This window comes from Lytechinus variegatus, chromosome 6 (genome assembly GCF_018143015.1).
Source record: "Lytechinus variegatus isolate NC3 chromosome 6, Lvar_3.0, whole genome shotgun sequence".
Taxonomy (NCBI): Eukaryota; Metazoa; Echinodermata; class Echinoidea; order Temnopleuroida; family Toxopneustidae; genus Lytechinus; species Lytechinus variegatus.
This window is the reverse complement of record NC_054745.1, coordinates 46,947,747-46,968,360: the sequence shown is the minus strand read 5'-3', so window position 1 is coordinate 46,968,360 and position 20,614 is coordinate 46,947,747. Positions and strand designations below refer to the sequence as shown.

Here is a 20,614-nt window from a genome sequence, read left to right as displayed (position 1 = left end):
CCTGTAATTATCACTTATCATGAATTTTCTTATTACAATAATAATTTATTAATAATCTGCACAGATAATTCAAATTCAAATTCTTTTATTTGCTAAATAATAATTTTTACATAAGTGGTTCAAGCGGTTCAACAAAATGTCTGAGCTGCATTGTCAGGCCAGCCAAGAATGAACACTTGGAGAGTCAACCGGTGCGAGACGAGGACGTCTGTGATCTACACAAATCAACCTTCGCCCTTTGAGTTGTATCTACATCTACACCATGAATATGTCACACCAAGTGACCAATATCAATTATCTACAGTAAGAAGTACACATCACACCAAAAAGTCCACATCCTACAAGTTTATTTTGGCCTGCTTTTTGCTTTATCTTTTTCATCGTGCCTCGCACCAACTTCTGTCTGGTGAGTATATCAGTAATTTCCTCCTGATAACCCCACTTTCCACCCTTTCTTTCCCACAGGCAACTCATACCATCATCCCTTTTAATTACCAGTCGCGCTGCGAGCAGGACGTGTGTGATTACCTACACCATCATCACAAACCTACTTTGCTTAGCCCGTTCACCCTTCGACTCGAGTTTTATCTACAAATTACAATCCATATCCTGGGCTTCAATTACTGAGGGATCAATAGGTAAAATACATTTATAATTTTACCACAGTAGTAAATAACTTTTACTCCCTAGACGCCTCCAGGACCAGGCTTGCAGTGAGCAAGTGAAGACAATTTGATCACTCACACAACATGCGAGGTTAGTAATACTAACCTCGCACAACGCATGTGGTTTCATAGTGGACTTTGACGTTTTCATTCATCACACGAATGTCAGGGAATGAAAAACGCCAAACGTTTCAGCATTTCTCCACTTTCGTACTCTTATTGTAATGGTTTAATTTTGTTTTAAAAATGAAATGGAAATTATTTATAAAAGTGTTTTTATCGCTTACCTCCAAGTCTCAACCAGGATACTCCGTTCGATCCGTCCTTAATACTGCGGTGGAAAGTACGCAAACAACAATCGAAAAGCAATTTTTCGTATCGAACATTCTCAATTCAAGTCGTCAGCGCATAATAGGAAATTGTACCAATAATCAACAGGTTACATCTCATGTATACACTTATTGGTAAAGTACGCCATCTTTTGACAAGATAATGATGAAAGTGGATTGAACGAGCAAGAAAATAATGCTGATCGCCTAGAATGCAGCTAGCTTGCAACACCGTAAACAAAGGTACGGTAGGCACTTAAATACCAAGTTTGAAAGGACACTCGTAAAATTACGTCACTGTCGCGATGAATATTCTGAATATTCTGAGACAATCTGATGAATATTCTGAATATTCTGAGACAATCTGAAGCCTCCAACAGACTCAAACTGCATGGAAAGATAGAGTCAGCAAATGACATGAACAGCTCCTTGTTCTACAGCCTGGTAAAGTCAAACAAAGCAGGCAAATCCTCAACAGTGGACCTCCCATTCATGGTTTACAAAGAGACCCTGTTCAAGGGCAAGGATGTCATCAAGGGCTGGAAATCTTATTTCTCTCCTCAGATCCTACTGCAACCAACTTCGAAGGAACCAAACACATGACTGAGCACTCCCCTAATGCCCTAGTGCCCCTCACTCAATCACAAGGTGCAGAAGAAGTCTTACTTACTCTCACCTCCCATGATCTTGACACAGCCATTAGAAAACTCAAGCTTCACAAAGCCCCAGGCCTCGACAGCATAACTTCTGAGCATCTGGTTCACTCGGGTCCAATTTTCCGTCGCCTTCTTCTCCTTCTCCTCCAAAACTCCATCAAACTGGCACATCTTCCAGCGTCACTGAAGGAAGCAATGATTATTCCACTGCACAAAGGAGGGAGCAAACCTGTCAAACCTCTAGCTACAGAGGTTATCTCCCTGACCCCAACTCTATCAAAGCTCGTGGAAATTGCCCTAAAACCTAAGATTGAGGACTCTTTGGCTGAAGTCAACACACCTGACGAACTTCAGTTTGGATTCCAAGCCTCAAAATCCTGTATTCTTGCTTCACTGACCCTTGAGATGCTTATTGAGCTGAATACTTCTCAGAAGAAGCCAACATATCTTGCCCTCTTGGATGCTGCTAAAGCTTTTGATTGTGTCTGGCACCCTGGCCTCTTTCAAAAGCTAGCTGACACGCCTATACCACTCGAAGCTCAGTCAACACTGGTGGAAATGTACAATGGTGCATCCAGCAGAGTACTATGGAAAGGGGATGCCAGCTGCTCCTTTCCTCTTCAGAAGGGTGTGAGACAAGGAGGAATCCTCTCCCCTCTTCTCTACAACATCTTCATTGACGGCTTGATAAAGTTGCTAAGAGACAAAGATCTTGGTTGCCACTGCCAAAACCTGTATGCGGGGGTAATTGTTCTAGCTGACGATGTGGCCCTCATAGCGTCCTCAGCCAAAGAACTTCAATGCATGCTGAGTCTCACCCATACCTATGCAACCACATGGAAGTACAAGATCAATCCATCAAAAAGTGCAATCCTCGTCTTTAATGTTCAAGACCACCTCAAGCACACTTGGTACCTGAATGAAGAAGAAGTTAAGGAAGTCAGTCAGCATCCCCATCTTGGTGTCACCAAGTCCTCAACTTCTCAAGATCCTGCACCGAACATCATTGCCAAGGGATATAACTCCATATTTGCTCTGCTAGGTGGTTCGGCTTCAAGAAACAACTTCTGGCCTCCAACTATTGCCAAGTTATGGACCATCTATTGCATTCCTAGGATGCTTTATGGCATTGCTGCCATTAGAGTTACCAAGAGATCCAGGGATAAGCTAGACTCAGCACAGGCCCTTCTCTTCAAAAAATTCCTAGGGCTCCCCAGAAGCACAGCAAACGAGGCAGTCTTTCTCCTTACCGGAATTATCCCTCTCTCTATGCAGATCGACCTGAACACCTTGATGACTCTCGGGCAACTGGTTACTCTACCAAGCGATAGGTTTGAGCATAGAATACTTCTACATGCTCTCGCTGCTGATGTCCCTTTCATCTCCTACTGGAAGCAGCTAATCGCCAAATACAGCTTGCCTGCCATCCTATCTGGCTCCCAGAGCATCGACTACCTCACTTGGAAAAGATTGTGCCGCCAGGCCATCTTCAAGAAGCACAATGCTGACCTAGTTGATGCCATTCAAGAGAAGAACACTCTTGCCTACTGGAAGCATTGTTCAACGTTCCCAGGCCCTAGCCGTCTATTCCCCCCTGCACTTCCCTCACACCTCCGTATTGCTGCAAGACTTCGCTCCCAACTTCTGACAGGCACATATCTAACACAACAAAGACTGAAGACCATAGGCAAGTCTCCCAGCGCCACCTGCAGACTTTGCTCAACGGAGGAAGAAAGCTCCACCCACTTCCTTGCTTCCTGCCCAGTCCTCAAACCCCAACGGTGTGTTCTCATTCAACATGTCCTATCTCTAACCTCCCTGCTTCAGTCAGCCAAGCCTTCACCTCTGCTCACCCCTTCATCTTTGCCACTAATATCTTATTACCCTCCTCGCACCTTTCTATCGCTCTTGCTGCCAATGTTATGACCCACTGCCCACAACGAACAATTGTCCATAGACTGTGTACAATGGATAGATCGTCTCCGCACAGCGATTCGAAGACCGCTGATTGGTCAATCGCGCAGATCACGTCATGACCACGTGGTCCCAAAAATAATTCCTTCGGACTGCGTGCGGAAGTATCGATAGCGATAACGATATCCGGTCACGTTGTGTACGCCGTAAATAGTTTTGGTTCGTGATCGGATCGCTCCGGTATCGATCGAAAATTATCGAAACTCTGCAATTTTATGCATATTCAGGCGACGCTCCGAAACCCGGAAGCCAATTGACTTTGTGCACGTTGCGATAGACTCTACAAATTCCAACGAACACGATGGCATATAGACGCTAATTCGTAAGATTTTGACGGAAAAGCAAGAAGTAATCGAAATTTGCTTACCTGTGCAGTATCGGTGAGAAAATAGATCCTCCGAGAATACCTTTCATAATTCATATAAAATACGGGAAAGTGAAATTCTAGGTCGATTTTGGTACGAGGTGATAGAGAATTGCACACTTGTTTTGGTGGAATTCTGTGTGGGGAAATAAAAGGCTTGCACTGCGCATGCTTACTATATTTTCATTCATAAATTGGTTCTCGGCAGGGGCTGGATGACGTCATGTAATAAGCAAAACTGTACACGACCGCTACGTTCACGCTCCGCTATCCGTTGTACACAATTGTTCGTTGTGCTGCCTCAGATACATTCTTAAAATTCATCACATTCGTGTAGAGAAATTACTTCTGCTCAACACCCAACCTGCGGATAGCCGCTGATCCTCGAATACCGGGGGAAGAACAACTAAGAAGAAGAATATTCATTAGATCGTGGTCGTGCGTGTTCAATACAAACTCTCTGCATACATGCACTCAGTGTGTATTGAACACGCACGACCACGATCTAATGAATATTCATCGGCGAGAGTGACATAATTTTACGAGTATCCTTTCAAACTTGGTTCTTAAGTGCCTACCGGCTTGGTGAATAATATCGCGCGCCCTCTTTAGGCAAAAATTGATATCCACGCTGAGCAGAAGTTATCTACGTGAAGATCACGAAAAATGCTCTTATTTTATTATAAAAGACAGCAAAGAGAATTCAACGAACGATCCATATGGTTCGGTAAGTGTTATAGAACAAGTACAATTCTTAGCTATGATGTAAAGTCATAGTTATTATAGTAAAAAGGGTGTGAAAGATTCGCGTGCACCAGGTGCATATGAATCCTTCACACACGAGACGATTTGAAACCATGGCATGAGCACTCCTAGTACCAATGAGGTCCAAACATTAACATGTATGGACCTCATAGGCGACATTACCTAAAAATATGGGTTAGAGAATACTGTTCTGATTTCCAACCCAAGACTTTGGTAAATGTACGCCTTAATACAAATTGGAGTTACGTGATATGACTTTCATTTGGTGGGGATACATTAAAAGTATTAATTAAGTAGTTCAAATTAAAATATATTATCATTAAACTTACATTTCAGGCCCTTTTTGTTGATTTTCGGTGAGCGTTCCACACAGCTGCGACGAGTGATCAACTCCGAAGTGATACGCGAACTGGTCAGCTGATCGGTCAGGTGATCGGTAGATTATCTTTTTGTCAGACGTTCATAATTTATGTAAAGCGTATCAATCTTCAGTATCTTGATTCCAAAGTATCAGTATTGCAGATAAATGTCATTATTGATTGGAATCAGTGGCGGATCGGGGGGTGGGGGTGGGGGTGAGCATTTCTGCCCGATCCCCCTATTGAGATTTGTAGTAAATATTTTGGAATTAAATACGTTGTTCATATTAGTTATGCGACCCCTCCCCCCGGAGGGGCCACTTACATTGACGAGTGGATACCATGCGCGACCAAAAAAACACGTAAAAAGGATGTCCTTTTCACGATAGGGCACGTTACGTACGTAACGTGATAAGGGTGTCAAAAACGCAAAAATAATGAAAAAGGGTATCTATTTCGCTAGGAAAATTACGTGTTTAGGGTCGAATTTGCGGGGATGATCAAACAAAATTAAAATGTTTTGTAAAGGATGTCCTTTTTGTCCCAACACTTCGTGTTAAGAGTCCGATTTGCGCGAGGTGTAGAAGGTGGGGTCGTACTAAACCAAATAAGCCGACGACCGAAGGACCCGTAACAATAAAACATTCTTGTACTTGTTTAGGGGTTCATTTCAGGGATTATTTGCCAGTAGTATCGTTTTGTTTCCAATACTTGTTAAGGGTAGGGTTTCACACGCCAATACTTGTTAAGGGGTGCCTTTTCAGAATATGGAAATTACGTGTTTAGGGTGCTTTTCGAGACCCCATGGTCGCGCATGGTGTCCACTCGTGAATGGAAGTGGCCCCCCGGGCCCCTCCCTTATGATGATCACAGCATTATTTGTAATGGGGATATTTCGTTCATAATTATTCTTGTCTCTTCTTTCTCCTTTTTAGCCTTTTTTTGCTTGTTAAAACCTTTTTTCCTTTTTTTTTTTTTGGGGGGGGGGCTCGCCAAATTTTACGTGGGTCAAAATTACCTTCATTTTTTTAGTGACAATCTTTTTTTCATTTGTCCAGTTCTACGCGAGACAAAATTACCTTCGATCATTATTATAGTTAAAAACTTTTGTTTATTTTTTATTTATTTTTTTTTTTTTTGGGGGGGGAGGTTGCCAAATATCACGCGAACGTTTGTCAGCTTTTACTGTTTTATTCGACTTATAATCAAATATTAAATGGGGCTTACCACAGTTTTTTTTAAAGTCAATTCATAAGAATATTCCTCCTCGGGATTTGAGCTTTCTTTCATGAAATATCAATTTTTTTCATGATTACCAAAAATACTTAAAATTTTTTATCGGTGTATGCCTATAAAGCTTTAGCTCATGCGTTGCGCCTGCCATATTTTAATGCTGATCAACTTTATGCTTTTAATGAATTCCTAAAAACAATAAATTCTCAGATCATCAATTTTGTCGCAATCGAATAATTCGATTGCGTCTCTCTATCAGTTTTGAATATTCATAAAAAATATCAGCTCGTGCTTTTTGCTCATAATATTTTGATTAGTAAATTCTTCTCTTATATAATCGAGTCGGATAGATAGATAGATAACTAGAGAGAGAGAGTTGGGGGGGGGGTCCCTCAGCTACTTGTCCTCGCTTATTTGTTATTATGCTCATGTTGTGAGAGCTTTGTGTTTTCACATTTTTTTCTTTTTCAACCTTTTTATTGTCTCGGAGCTTCCCTCTATTTCTTTACACTATAATGTAGTCCTGTTTCAATCATTGGCGGCGGAAGCCCCAAATTTTAGGAGGGGACAACCTAAAAAATTTTGACAAGCAAAAAAAAAGGCTCTCAACCCAAACATTTTAGGGGGGACGTAGGAAAATAAATTGACAAGCAAAAAAAAAAAAGGTCAACAACAAATTTAGGGGGGAACGTCCCCGCTTCCGCCGCCTATGGTTTCAATTCTTTTTTTGTTCTCATTTCAATGAAAACATCATTATTAAACTGACGTACATGTAGAAGACTTTATTACGAAATTTTGACATTGTTTTGTTTCATTTGTTTGGCTTTCTTTTTTTCTTCTCCTCATCTTCTTTTTCTTCTTACTTTTTCCCTTTCCTTATTTTCTCTTCAGTATTTCATTCAGGTATCCGCCAATTCATACAACACCAAGCATATAGAGGCGGATAATCAGTGAGGGAGCATGACGGTGTGCCGCTCTAAAAAAAGGAGGAATATTGGAAGAAAAAAAAGAAGAAGGGATGGGGAAAAAATAAAGAAAAAAAAAAGATGATGATGGCATGCAATGACGATGATGAAAATTATCTTGGTGATGATGATGGTTGTGGTGACGGTTGTGGTGATGATGATGGTGATGCTAATGATAGTGGTGATGATGATGATGACGAGATGTAATTTTGTTATTTTGTCTTTGAAAAAATTAAGTAGTGCAAAGTTGAATTCATTTAAAGTTTATTATGAAAATAGCAGAAAAAAAATTGGTATGCGTTCGAGGAAAATCCATCCCCCACCAATCTTTTTCAAAGGTAAGATTTTTTTTTTTGCCCGGGGGGGGCCACTTCCATTCACGAGTGGATACCATGCGCGACCATGGGGTCTCGAAAAGCACCCTAAACACGTAATTTCCATATTCTGAAAATGCACCCCTTAACAAGTATTGGCGTGTGAAACCCTACCCTTAACAAGTATTGGAAACAAAACGATACTCTTGGCAAATATTCCCTGAAATGAACCCCTAAACAAGTACAGGAATGTTTTATTGTTACGGGTCCTTCGGTCGTCGGCTTTACCTAATTTGGTTTAGTACGACCCCACCTTCTACACCTCGCGCAAATCGGACTCTAAACACGAAGTGTTGGAGCAAAAAGGACATCCTTTATAAAACATTTTGATTTTGTTTTATCATCCCCGCAAATTAGACCCTAAACACGACGGTTTTCCTAGCGAATTAATAGATATCCTTTTTTCGTTATTTTTGTGTTTTTGACACCCTTATCACGTTACGTAGGTAACGTGCCCTATCGTGATAAGGACATCCTTTTTACGTTTTTTTTTGGTCGCGCATGGTATCCACTCGTCAATGTAAGTGCCCCCCGGCCCCCCGGGTTTTTTTGTGACGGCGTAGGCCTTTGCAAGCAGCTATTATTATGGTAAAAAAGTAAATGAAATGTCAAGAAATACATGATAATGATTTTTATGGTACATTTTAGTAGGCCTATATCAATTCATACTTGTTATCAAAAAGAAAAAAGTGGGTCGTTACGGACCATTAAAAATGGGAAATTTGGGCATTTTATATTTAGGATAGAGCAACTGCTCGTTATAGACGTCACAATAAATCAAGCATTCTAAATTCATCAACTCCATTTTTTGTCAAATAACACCTTCATCGATATTTTGAAATGATTTTTCTCATATTTTCATCATCTTTTTATCAGGGTGAAATTCCCCTTTAATTTACAAAACAGATTCGCAAACAATATCAAGAGTAGTGGGAGGCAAGGGTGGAAATCTAAGGTAGGGGACCAGGGGCTGGAAACAGGCAAAAAAAAAAAAAAAAAAAACTAACAAAAAAAAAACAAAAAGGAAGGTTTATCACCCCCAAAAGAAGGTCGTCTCGTCCAAAATACATGTTTTACTTCGATTTAAATGATGTAGGCCTATTTCTTTCCATCATATAATAGTAGGGGGACATTTGATAATGTGCCCCTACTATTTTGGGTTAGGGGGAAGTGTCCCCCTGGGATTTGCGCCCATGTGGGTGGGGGGTGCTGCACCTCCTTTCGGAATCATTATGGAACAGTGTGAATAGTCGCTGTGATTTCGATCTCATACCTATAAAAAAATAGAACAAAAGAACGCCTTGACCACAGGCCAAAATGCCTAACAATTTTTCCGCGGCATTAACAACTCTCGTAAGGGGCGCTCCATTTATAAATAGAGTTGCATGTGTAGCTGTCTATGGCAACAGAATCCATCGCAGAATTGAAGCCAGAAGCGTGGGAATTTGGCAGAAAATTCAAGAAAAGAACCGGTGAGTACCGATTTAAGAGTAATTATATATCCATTAACATTTATTGAATCATAAGAATAAAGATTTTTTACGGAAAGAAAGCTTAGTTCTAAGCTAGGGCTGCCCAAATGCGCGTGAGTGGAGTCTCAGTTTCTTAACACGGGTAAGTATTGCGGTGTCGCCTAGAGTGGGCATGAGTGCAATTCGATAAGACATCATCACTAACGGGAATAGACACATACGGGACTGGAATGAAAAATTGAAATAATGTAAAAATTACCTCTTCTGAAATTGTTCCAATTAGGTAGTAATGGACATCTTTGAAGAATTCCAAATGCACAAGAGCATTTTCTGGATCCACCATCGCATTTTCCATGACTAAAATAGCTCAATTTTCAAGAAGAAATCGTCATTCTTACTCTCACATAGTCAGGTTTTTGTTCGCGCGGAATGAAGATGGCGCGCCGATGATTATGGAAGGCGAGGTCGGACATAATCAATCGAAATCGCAAACTATTGTGTGCGACGTTTGTGGTGAGAAATCTTCTTTTTTTCTCTCCCTCTCTCTCGCTCTCTTTTTGTCAAGTATTCCCCCCCCCCCCCAAAAAAAAAAAAAATCAATTTTTGGTACAGATTTTCTGTAATTAATCTTTGTATTTCCATTTTCAAAATACACCTGAGTTATTTACGGTAGGCACTTAATACTTCAGTTTGAAAGGACACTCGTAAAATGACGTCACTCTCGCCGATGAATATTCATTAGATTGTGGTCGTGTGTGTTCCATACAAACATGCACACAGAAGTGCATGCATGCAGAGAGTTATATGAGAGGAACATTGGCTCCAGAGAGAAGTTGTCAATAACGTGTGTGTACTATTCCATGCTGTCCGCGTGGGAGAGAGTGCATGGCAATTCGGTTAAACGAAGTTTCCGATATAAAGAGATAATTACTCTATGTACAGTAGACGTATACTGTAATAGAGGCAAATGTCAGATCAGGGGAGGCTGGAGTACAATCAGGTTTTCTTTTTGTAAGGGAAGAATAGTGTATAATTATAGCCAATTGATCTAAGTAAGGGAAGTGAACAATAATGTTTTTTAAAAAGAATGGAATATACCTGCATGGTGAAGCCAATTTGAAAGGAGGTGAGGCAAGTTTCAATGGAGGTTATTAAAAAAAATAAACTGTACAACACATTATAGTGAAGCCAGTTTAAAAGGAGGTGAGGCAGGTTTCAATGGAGGTTTTTTATAAAGAATAAACGGTACAACACATTATGGTGACGCCAGTTTAAATGGAGGTGAGAAAAGTTTCAATGGAGGTTTTTTCAAAAGAAACTGTACCACACATATCATGGTGAAGCCAGTTTAAAAGGAGGCGATCAGTTTCAATGGAGGTTTTTATAACTGTACTCTGAATTATGGTGAAGCCAATTTAAAAGCAGGTGAGGCAAGTTTCAATGGAGGTTTTTTAAAAGAATAAACTGTACCACACATTATGGTGAAGCCAATTTAAAAGGAGGTGAGGCAGGTTTCAATGGAGGTTTTTTTAAAAGAATAAATGGTACCACACATTACGGTGACGCCAGTTTAAATGGAGGTGAGACAAGTTTCAATGGAGGTTTTTTCAAAAGAATAAACTGTACTACACATATCATGGTGAAGCCAGTTTAAAAGGAGGCGATCGAGGCAAGTTCCAATGGAGGATTTATAACTGTACTCTGAATTATGGTGAAGCCAATTTAAAAGCAGGTGAGGCAAGTTTCAATGGAGGTTTTTTAAAAAGAATAAACTGTACCACACATATCATGGTGAAGCCAGTTTAAAAGGAGGCGAGGCAAGTTTCAATGGAGGTTTTTATAACTGTACTCTGAATTATGGTGAAGCCAATTTAAAAGCAGGTGAGACAAGTTTCATTGGAGGTTTTTAAAAAGAATAAACTGTACCACACATGATGGTGAAGCCAATTTAAAAGGAGGTGAGGCAAGTTCCAATGGAGTTTTTTATAACTACTACAAATGATGGTGAAGCCAATTTAAAAGGAGGTGAGGCAGGTTTCAATGGAGGTTTTTTAAAAAAGAATAAATGGTACCACACATTATGGTGACGCCAGTTTAAATGGAGGTGAGACAAGTTTCAATGGAGGTTTTTTCAAAAGAATAAACTGTACCACACATATGGTGAAGCCAGTTTAAAAGGAGGCGATCGAGGCAAGTTTCAATGGAGGATTTATAACTGTACTCTGAATTATGGTGAAGCCAATTTAAAAGCAGGTGAGGCAAGTTTCAATGGAGGTTTTTTAAAAAGAATAAACTGTACCACACATATCATGGTGAAGCCAGTTTAAAAGGAGGCGAGGCAAGTTTCAATGGAGGTTTTTATAACTGTACTCTGAATTATGGTGAAGCCAATTTAAAAGCAGGTGAGGCAAGTTTCAATGGAGGTTTTTAAAAAGAATAAACTGTACCACACATGATGGTGAAGCCAGTTTAAAAGGACGCGAGGCAAGTTTCAATGGAGGATTTATATCTGTACTCTGAATTATGGTGAAGCCAATTTAAAAGCAGGTGAGGCAAGTTTCAATGGAGGTTTTTTGAAAAGAATAAACTGTACCACACATATCATGGTGAAGCCAGTTTAAAAGGAGGCGAGGCAAGTTTCAATGGAGGTTTTTATAACTGTACTCTGAATTATGGTGAAGCCAATTTAAAAGGAGGTGAGGCAAGTTTCAATGGAGGTTTTTAAAAAGAATAAACTGTACCACACATGATGGTGAAGCCAATTTAAAAGGAGGTGAGGCAAGTTCCAATGGAGTTTTTTATAACTACTACAAATGATGGTGAAGCCAATTTAAAAGGAGGTGAGGCAGGTTTCAATGGAGGTTTTTTTTTTAAAGAATAAATGGTACCACACATTATGGTGACGCCAGTTTAAATGGAGGTGAGACAAGTTTCAATGGAGGTTTTTTCAAAAGAATAAACTGTACCACACATATCATGGTGAAGCCAGTTTAAAAGGAGGCGAGGCAAGTTTCAATGGAGGATTTATAACTGTACTCTGAATTATGGTGAAGCCAATTTAAAAGCAGGTGAGGCAAGTTTCAATGGAGGTTTTTTAAAAAGAATAAACTGTACCACACATATCATGGTGAAGCCAGTTTAAAAGGAGGCGAGGCAAGTTTCATTGGAGGTTTTTATAACTGTACTCTGAATTATGGTGAAGCCAATTTAAAAGCAGGTGAGGCAAATTTCAATGGAGGTTTTTAAAAAGAATAAACTGTACCACATATGATGGTGAAGCCAATTTAAAAGGAGGTGAGGCAAGTTCCAATGGAGTTTTTTATAACTACTACAAATGATGGTGAAGCCAATTTAAAAGGAGGTGAGGCAGGTTTCAATGGAGGTTTTTTAAAAAGAATAAATGGTACCACACATTATGGTGACGCCAGTTTAAATGGAGGTGAGACAAGTTTCAATGGAGGTTTTTTCAAAAGAATAAACTGTACCACACATATCATGGTGAAGCCAGTTTAAAAGGAGGCGAGGCAAGTTTCAATGGAGGATTTATAACTGTACTCTGAATTATGGTGAAGCCAATTTAAAAGCAGGTGAGGCAAGTTTCAATGGAGGTTTTTTAAAAAGAATAAACTGTACCACACATATCATGGTGAAGCCAGTTTAAAAGGAGGCGAGGCAAGTTTCAATGGAGGTTTTTATAACTGTACTCTGAATTATGGTGAAGCCAATTTTAGCCACTACTTGATGAAGTCATGTTGCCTTGTCAAAAGGCTAGATCTAATAAAGCATTATCTCCTTTGATGGTGCGTCACCATTCACATTATGCAACTACAGGTGAAGATCAAATCTGTGATTGTTTCTCTTTCATGTTATTAACAATTTATTTTATATGATAGCAAGATTGGTATTTTTACAAGCATTCTTTCTGATGAAATTAATTCATACCCTGGGACACTGTTTGTGACTTTTTCTAGTAGATGTATTCAATGCCTATGCAATATTTGTAAAACATGTATTTTTTAAAGGCAGTTGGCAGCTGAATGTTATAGTTGTGAAACAGTACTAAATTACTCCATAACAGTATCTCTTGTAAAAATATTTGATTTGTATTAGGCCCCCTCTGTGATTGTGTAGTTATACCTTGTTTTAATAAGTTCATTACAAGATGAACATTAAACTACATCACACCAATGACAAAAGGGGTAGAAGCACAGGTTTGCAACCTTTACTTTAAAGTTCAGCTCTTTCAAGAAAAATTGAATCTTCACCATACAAAATGTAAATATGGATTGTTTAACAACTATAAACAAGATTATAAAATATAAACAAAATTTGCAGGACGCTTATTCTGGCTTGTCTAGCCAATTTTATCTCCCGACAACTTAACCCTAACTAGGCCGGGCTTTTTTGGCTGTTCAGTGGCCGGGGGGGGGGGAGTTGATTCCCCCCCCCCCCCCCGAGACCTTGGTTGCCGATGGCGCAAGTGCCACAATAATTTGCATGCTGGTATTGTGCGATGTAATCAACAAGGCTGTAGGATAAAATTTTCCAAAATAAGGAGATTTTATTTTATATAAATTAATTATGCTAATTTATGCATAAATTATACTTCTTGTTCTAATTCACTAAATAATAAAGCTCCTTGAATGCTAAGTTTTGGTAAAATTATTCTTTGTAGCATTCTTAACAATCTAGATTGGAAAAAAATTGTTTTGGAAATCAATTTCTATTGTATTATTGTTTTATGAATTTCTTATGTATTTCTTTGATTTTCAACCTTTTGTTTTGCTTTGTTTTTCCACCAGATTTATTGCACAACCTTTTTGAAGCATAATTATGCTAAAATCAATTTATTTCAGCTGCTTAAAGTATAAATAATCATATCTTTATGACTAAGATGAGAAAACTCAATTTGCATTGAATTTGTATACAAAATCATGTTTTGGCACAATTTTTGGTCAGACGTGCACTTATAAAATGTTGCGTAATTTCAGAACCGCGTACATGGGCTTCGTAAATTTGGTCTCAAGATGCGCAAGACTTTTAAGTATAAACTCTGCAATGGCGTGGTCAAAATTCGCGCGGTGGAATTATCGCAGAAAATGTTGAGGGGGGAGTTGATTCAACCCTCCCCTCAGCCTGTTTTGGGTTAAGAATAGTTGCTCTAATCAACTTGAGACTTAGTCTAAGTGTGTATAATTGAGTACAGATGATCTGATCAGATTTTGGGGTTAAGAGTCAATGACTCATTAAATACATGATATATCCTATTCTTGCTGTTATTCAGTTAAGAATCATTTGTGGGATCAAATTCAAAATTAAGGTAAGGTTCTGATTATATTGCAAGATTACAGATATGCAGTCGTTATATAAATTCAAACAGTTCATTTTCACATCATCTGTACAATTGTCAATAGGATGAAATTCAAGCTTGGTTCCTGAATGCACATTTAATGCAGATAATCTCTGTAAATAGTTGTAGTTCAGTTCATAGGTCACAGGCATCAGTATACTTGTATACCCAAAATATCTCCTATTCCCATGTCTTATAGAATCATTTGAGGGTTCTACTTCCAATATGGCTTATCTGTGCATATGGCTGGTGAAATATTAGCCCATGAGGTCAAAGTTCATGGTATAACAGTCATGTCCTCAAAAAGCATATTTCATCCAAGTGATACTGTAGTTGTGACTACAGAGGTTTTGAATATTCAATGACCTTGATGAAGACAAATTAAAGCACAAGCCACGGGAGGATTTGGATGATTCTGACCAATTAGCTCATTAGCATCAGAGATGCCAAGTTCAAAGACCAGCTATGCGTGAGATTTTCTTTGAATCTGAGTGAGATCACAGACATTGTGTACAATGTATATGGGGATAGGCTGTGATAGTTGCGTGAGACAGAGATTTGACGGGATGAACAAGAGTCCAAAATGCTCGAGTCTCACGCATAATGCATGAGACTTGGTAGCTCTGTAGCATAGGGACCTGCACTCTGACTGATAACTTTTTAATCTCCTCAAATCTTTGAAAGGATCAATTTGAAAATTACCTCTTGTGTTAGTGAAGGTTTTAAGTCAAATTTCTATTGTCGGCAAGGTCATGTTAAAAATGTAAATATATAATGTATTCTTGGTCTAGCAAAGACAGTGCCATAAGTTTTGACTGCATGTATTTGAGAATCCATCTAGCTAGTTAGTCATAAAACATCAACTAATTGTATCCATTCAACTTAGGGTTCCTTAGGATACTTGCAAATGTTAACCTGTGTAAATAATGATACATTGTTTGTTGCATTAATCGGCATTGAGGCTGATCAATAACTATTTGATGCAAGACTAAATGACCTTTGTGTTTTATTCAGTATTGTTAAAATGTCTCATATCATTCTGAACATAATTTGCCACAATTTTTGCTGCCCACATAACAGTCATTGTAGATGTTTGTGCATAAACTTGATTAGAATGCATGCCATTAGCACACAGTACTTGCCAACTTTTAGTATCTTATCATCTTTTATCATGATCCTAGGCCTGCCAGTACTGAAAATAAACGTATTTTAAACTGTATTATAGTGTATATTTTTATTTACTCAAACTGCAGTTAATACTTGCTGTTAACTATTGTAATTATCACTTGTTCTTTTTAACAGCAAGAGTATGTTGCTATATGTGTCCAGACACCCCAATACCAACAGTAAATACATTGATTTAAAGATTCTCATTGATCTTGAACAATCACATCCTAAGCTGTAAAATGATTTATCTTGATAATATTGATCAATAATATCCCTCGCTAGTACTTGATTGAATGCAGAAGAAGTTTGGTGAGAGCTTCAAATAAGAGAACAAGATATGGGGTTCACTTAAGCATGCGATGTGTAATATGTAGTTCAACTACTTAGCAGTGAGCAAAACACGGATATCGAAGTCTTGTATTTTGTCTTCAACTTTTAAAACCTCACATTTTGACAGTATGAAGAAAAAAAAATACTTTTTTGGATAACCCAATGTTCTAATATACGTTTGGAAAACCGAATTACTATTTTGGTTATTTTCTACGAACCTTCACTGGCAACTTATTGTTGATATTTGGGTGGCTGGCCAAATTTCGTTATGTTGAGAAAAAATATCAAAGAGCATATGAAAAAAAAACATTTATGTAAAAAAGCTTGCCTAGCTGCTAGTATTTTCGTCTCTTGTACTATTTCATGTTACTCTGATAGATTTCATGTTGTTACACAAAATGGGGTTTAGTATTCAGAACAACCCTTAACTTTGCCTCAACCACAACAGTACTTGCCAAACTGGATAAATCAACATTATCAAGCTGTGTAGAAGAACTTCATGATCATATAGATACCATTAAGTGCATACATATGTAATGTCTTTCAAGCTGTATGACATAGATTTTCTTTTCCATCCAATATCAGCTTCTATATTTTTTAAGCTTAGTATTTATTGTCATGTTGGCAAATTGTGAAATAGTTCATGTTGAAATATGTTGTATGACCTGTCATGCAGTTTTAATGTTATATTTTAAGAAAATATTCTGTCATCATTTTCAGTACATATACAAGGTTTAAAAACTGTATCTTATAAAAGTTTATTCAATGTATGCCTTTACCAAAGTTGGCCATAAGCACAGTGGGTACGAACTATCACTGATGACAACAGAGCAATCGCTCAAAATATATGTATAGCCTTATAAATGTGCAAGTCAATAAAATCTACTATGACTACATAGTTTTTCTTTGTGCAACACAGTCATATTTCATTTGGATGAATTAAAAATTGAGTGGTGTGTTGGGGTAATGCTATGGTAACTGCAGTTCTGTTGTACTCTGACGGTTGGTGTTGTAATGATGTGATTGCCAGTGTGTGGACGTCATGTTGTAAGAGAAAGTTAAAGTGAGTGTTTGCTTTGAAATGGACTAAACCCATGAAAGTTCAACTTTGTGCTGCAGAAACTGGTGTGGTAGTGGGATAATAATGATGATGAGGAACAGGGTACCCCAGTATTCAATGCTATTCTTAAAGCCACAATTTTAAGTATATTTTTTCTCAGTATTTTGCTAGAGTAAAATACTTATCCATCGTTGGTATTCAATTGCATTTTTTTGGCTAAGTATTTTGCCTAAATGTAAGTCGGCCATCTACTAGACTTAAGTCTGCATATCCAAAAATGAAACGCACAGAAATTCATTCATACATTTGGCACTATTTGGATAAAAATTTATAACATCACAATGGGTATTAGTATTTACCTCATTTTGGATAAGGTAAATTCTGAGATCTGATCTGCATGCAAGTTTAAGCATTTTGTTAAGCCAGCCAAATTGCTAAGTAAAATACTAATAAAATCAAAACTTAGAAATTAAAAGGCGGCCAAGGTATTATTTTTTCTCCAGAGGACATGTACAGATTTCTTGTTGACAAAGGATGACATTATTTTGCATAACCTGGCTTATAAAAAAATATATTATGTATATTCCATTTCAGTGATAATTGGATTTTTGGGAAGGGGATTTTTACGTATTGGGGGAATGGAAAAGTTTGCTTCTACATAAAATCCATTCCATTCCTCACCTCTCAAGTTGGCTTTACCATCATTTGAAGTACAGTTTATTCTTTTTCAAAAACCTCCATTGAAACCTGCCTCACCTCCTTTTAAATTGGCTTCACCATCATTTGTAGTAGTTATAAAAAACTCCATTGGAACTTGCCTCACCTCCTTTTAAATTGGCTACACCATAATTTGTTCTTTTTTAAAAACCTCCACTGAAACCTGCCTCGCCTCCTTTTAAACTGGCTTCACCATGATATGTGTGGTACATTTATTCTTTTTAAAAAACCTCCATTGAAACTTGCCTCACCTCCTTTCAAACTGGCGTCACCATAATGTGTGGTACCCTTTATTCTTTTTAAAAAACCTACATTGAAACCTGCCTGACCTCCATTTAAATTGGCTTCACCATAATTTAGAGTACAGTTATAAAACCTCCATTGAAACTTGCCTCACCTCCTTTTAAACTGGCTTCACCATAATGTGTGGTACAGTTTATTCTTTTTAAAAAACCTCCATTGAAACTTGCCTCACCTGCTTTTAAATTGGCTTCACCATAATTCAGAGTACAGTTATAAAAACCTCGAAATTTGCCTCGCCTCCTTTTAAACTGGCTTCACCATGATATGTGTGGTACATTTATTCTTTTGAAAAAACCTCCATTGAAACTTGCCTCACCTCCTTTCAAACTGGCTTCACCATAATGTGTGGTACAGTTTATTCTTTAAAAAAAACCTCCATTGAAAATTGCCTCACCTCCATTTAAACTGGCGTCACCATAATGTGTGGTACCGTTTATTCTTTTTAAAAAACCTACATTGAAACCTGCCTGACCTCCATTTGAATTGGCTTCACCATAATTTAGAGTACAGTTATAAAACCTCCATTGAAACTTGCCTGACCTCCATTTGAATTGGCTTCACCATCATTTAGAGTACAGTTATAAAACCTCCATTGAAACTTGCCTCACCTGCTTTTAAATTGGCTTCACCATAATTCAGAGTACAGTTATAAAAACCTCCATTGAAACTTGCCTCACCTGCTTTTAAATTGGCTTCACCATAATTCAGAGTACAGTTATAAAAACCTCCATTGAAACTTGCCTCACCTCCTTTGAAATTGGCTTCACCATCATTTGTAGTACAGTTATGAAAACGTCCATTAAAACTTGCCTCACCTCCTTTTAAACTGGCTTCACCATAATGTGTGGTACCCTTTATTCTTTTTAAAAAACCTACATTGAAACCTGCCTGACCTCCATTTAAATTGGCTTCACCATAATTTAGAGTACAGTTAATTATAAAAACCTCCATTGAAACTTGCCTCACCTCTTTTTAAACTGGCTTCACCATAATGTGTGGTACAGTTTATTCTTTATAAAAAACCTCCATTGAAACCTGCCTCACCTCCTTTTAAACTGGCTTCACTATAATGTGTTGTACAGTTTATTTTTTTTAATAACCTCCATTGAAACTTGCCTCACCTCCTTTCAAATTGGCTTCACCATGCAGGTATATTCCATTCTTTTTAAAAAACATTATTGTTCACTTCCCTTACTTAGATCAATTGGCTATAATTATACACTATTCTTCCCTTACAAAAAGAAAACCTGATTGTACTCCAGCCTCCCCTGATCTGACATTTGCCTCTATTACAGTATACGTCTACTGTACATAGAGTAATTATCTCTTTATATCGGAAACTTCGTTTAACCGAATTGCCATGCACTCTCTCCCACGCGGACAGCATGGAATAGTACACACACGTTATTGACAACTTCTCTCTGGAGCCAATGTTCCTCTCATATAACTCTCTGCATGCATGCACTTCTGTGTGCATGTTTGTATGGAACACACACGACCACAATCTAATGAATATTCCGCATACATTCGTAATTCCGAAGCTTCGTAATTCCGAAGGTTCGGTTATTCCGAAGGTTCGTATTTCCGAAGGTTCGTAATTCCGAAGGTTCGTAATTCCGAAGGTTCGTCAATCCGAAAACGAAATAAGGTTCGTAATTCCGAAGGTTCGTCAATCCGAAAACGAAATAAGGTTCGTAATTCCGAAGGTTCGTTAATCCGAAAACGAAATAAGGTTCGTAATTCCGAAGGTTCGTTAATCCGAAAACAAAATAAGGTTCGTAATTCCGAAGGTTCGTTAATCCGAAAACGAAATAAGGTTCGTAATTCCGAAGGTTCGTTAATCCGAAAACGAAATAAGGTTCGTTAATCCGAAAACGAAATAAGGTTCGTTAATCCGAAAAATAAATAAGGTTCGTATTTCCGAAAATGAAAATAATTCATTTTGGTAACAAAAACGATGTTGTCCTTTACAAAATTACACGATATTATGCAATGATAGTAATAACGATCGATGATGTGTGTTGGGGCCAAAGCATGTATTTCATTAAGAATGGCGCCCTGATCAAGCATAGGCTAATTTCGATTTTATCTGAGCAATTGCTGCCTATAAGCAAATGGTTTAATTAAAGATGCAGGGGATCAAGTGTGTTGGAATCGTGCGAGCAACCTCTAGATAATAGGATTTGTATTGGAGGGGATGTCATTTTTAATAACAGCTTCTGCTGGTATAAAAATAAAAATAATACTAATAATGATCCTTGTGAGATGTTGAAAGCGCGAATCGCAAGCTGAAACTAGTAGACATTTCGTGTAACAAGACGTGAAGTGAGCATTCGGAACATTTTTTGTAATCGTGAGAAAGATGTGTATCTTTCTAAAGAATTAATGAGAGGGCGAGTTGTAATTTGTTTATATACTGACCTGGGGCCCGTTGCATGAAACTTTTTACCTGAGAAAACTCAGGTTGTTTTTACAGGAGTTTTTGCCCTGTGCTAAAGTAATTGGCGGAAATCAGACTAACCTTAGTTTTC

General features: G+C 38.1%; 1 protein-coding gene across 2 annotated transcripts in view; it reads right to left on the bottom strand.

Moving 5' to 3' along the window:
- LOC121417566 (PAX-interacting protein 1-like) overlaps positions 1-9,624 on the bottom strand; it is a 39,354-nt gene extending 29,730 nt beyond the window's left edge. The window contains exon 1 of one of the 2 annotated variants that reach the window (XM_041611304.1): positions 9,416-9,624. In XM_041611304.1, the coding sequence (XP_041467238.1) occupies positions 9,416-9,511 (96 nt within the window). In that variant the 5' untranslated portion in view covers positions 9,512-9,624. The remainder of the gene's footprint in view (positions 1-9,415) is intronic. The other variant, XM_041611303.1, reaches the window with a different exon arrangement.
- Positions 9,625-20,614: the final 10,990 nt, after the last annotated feature.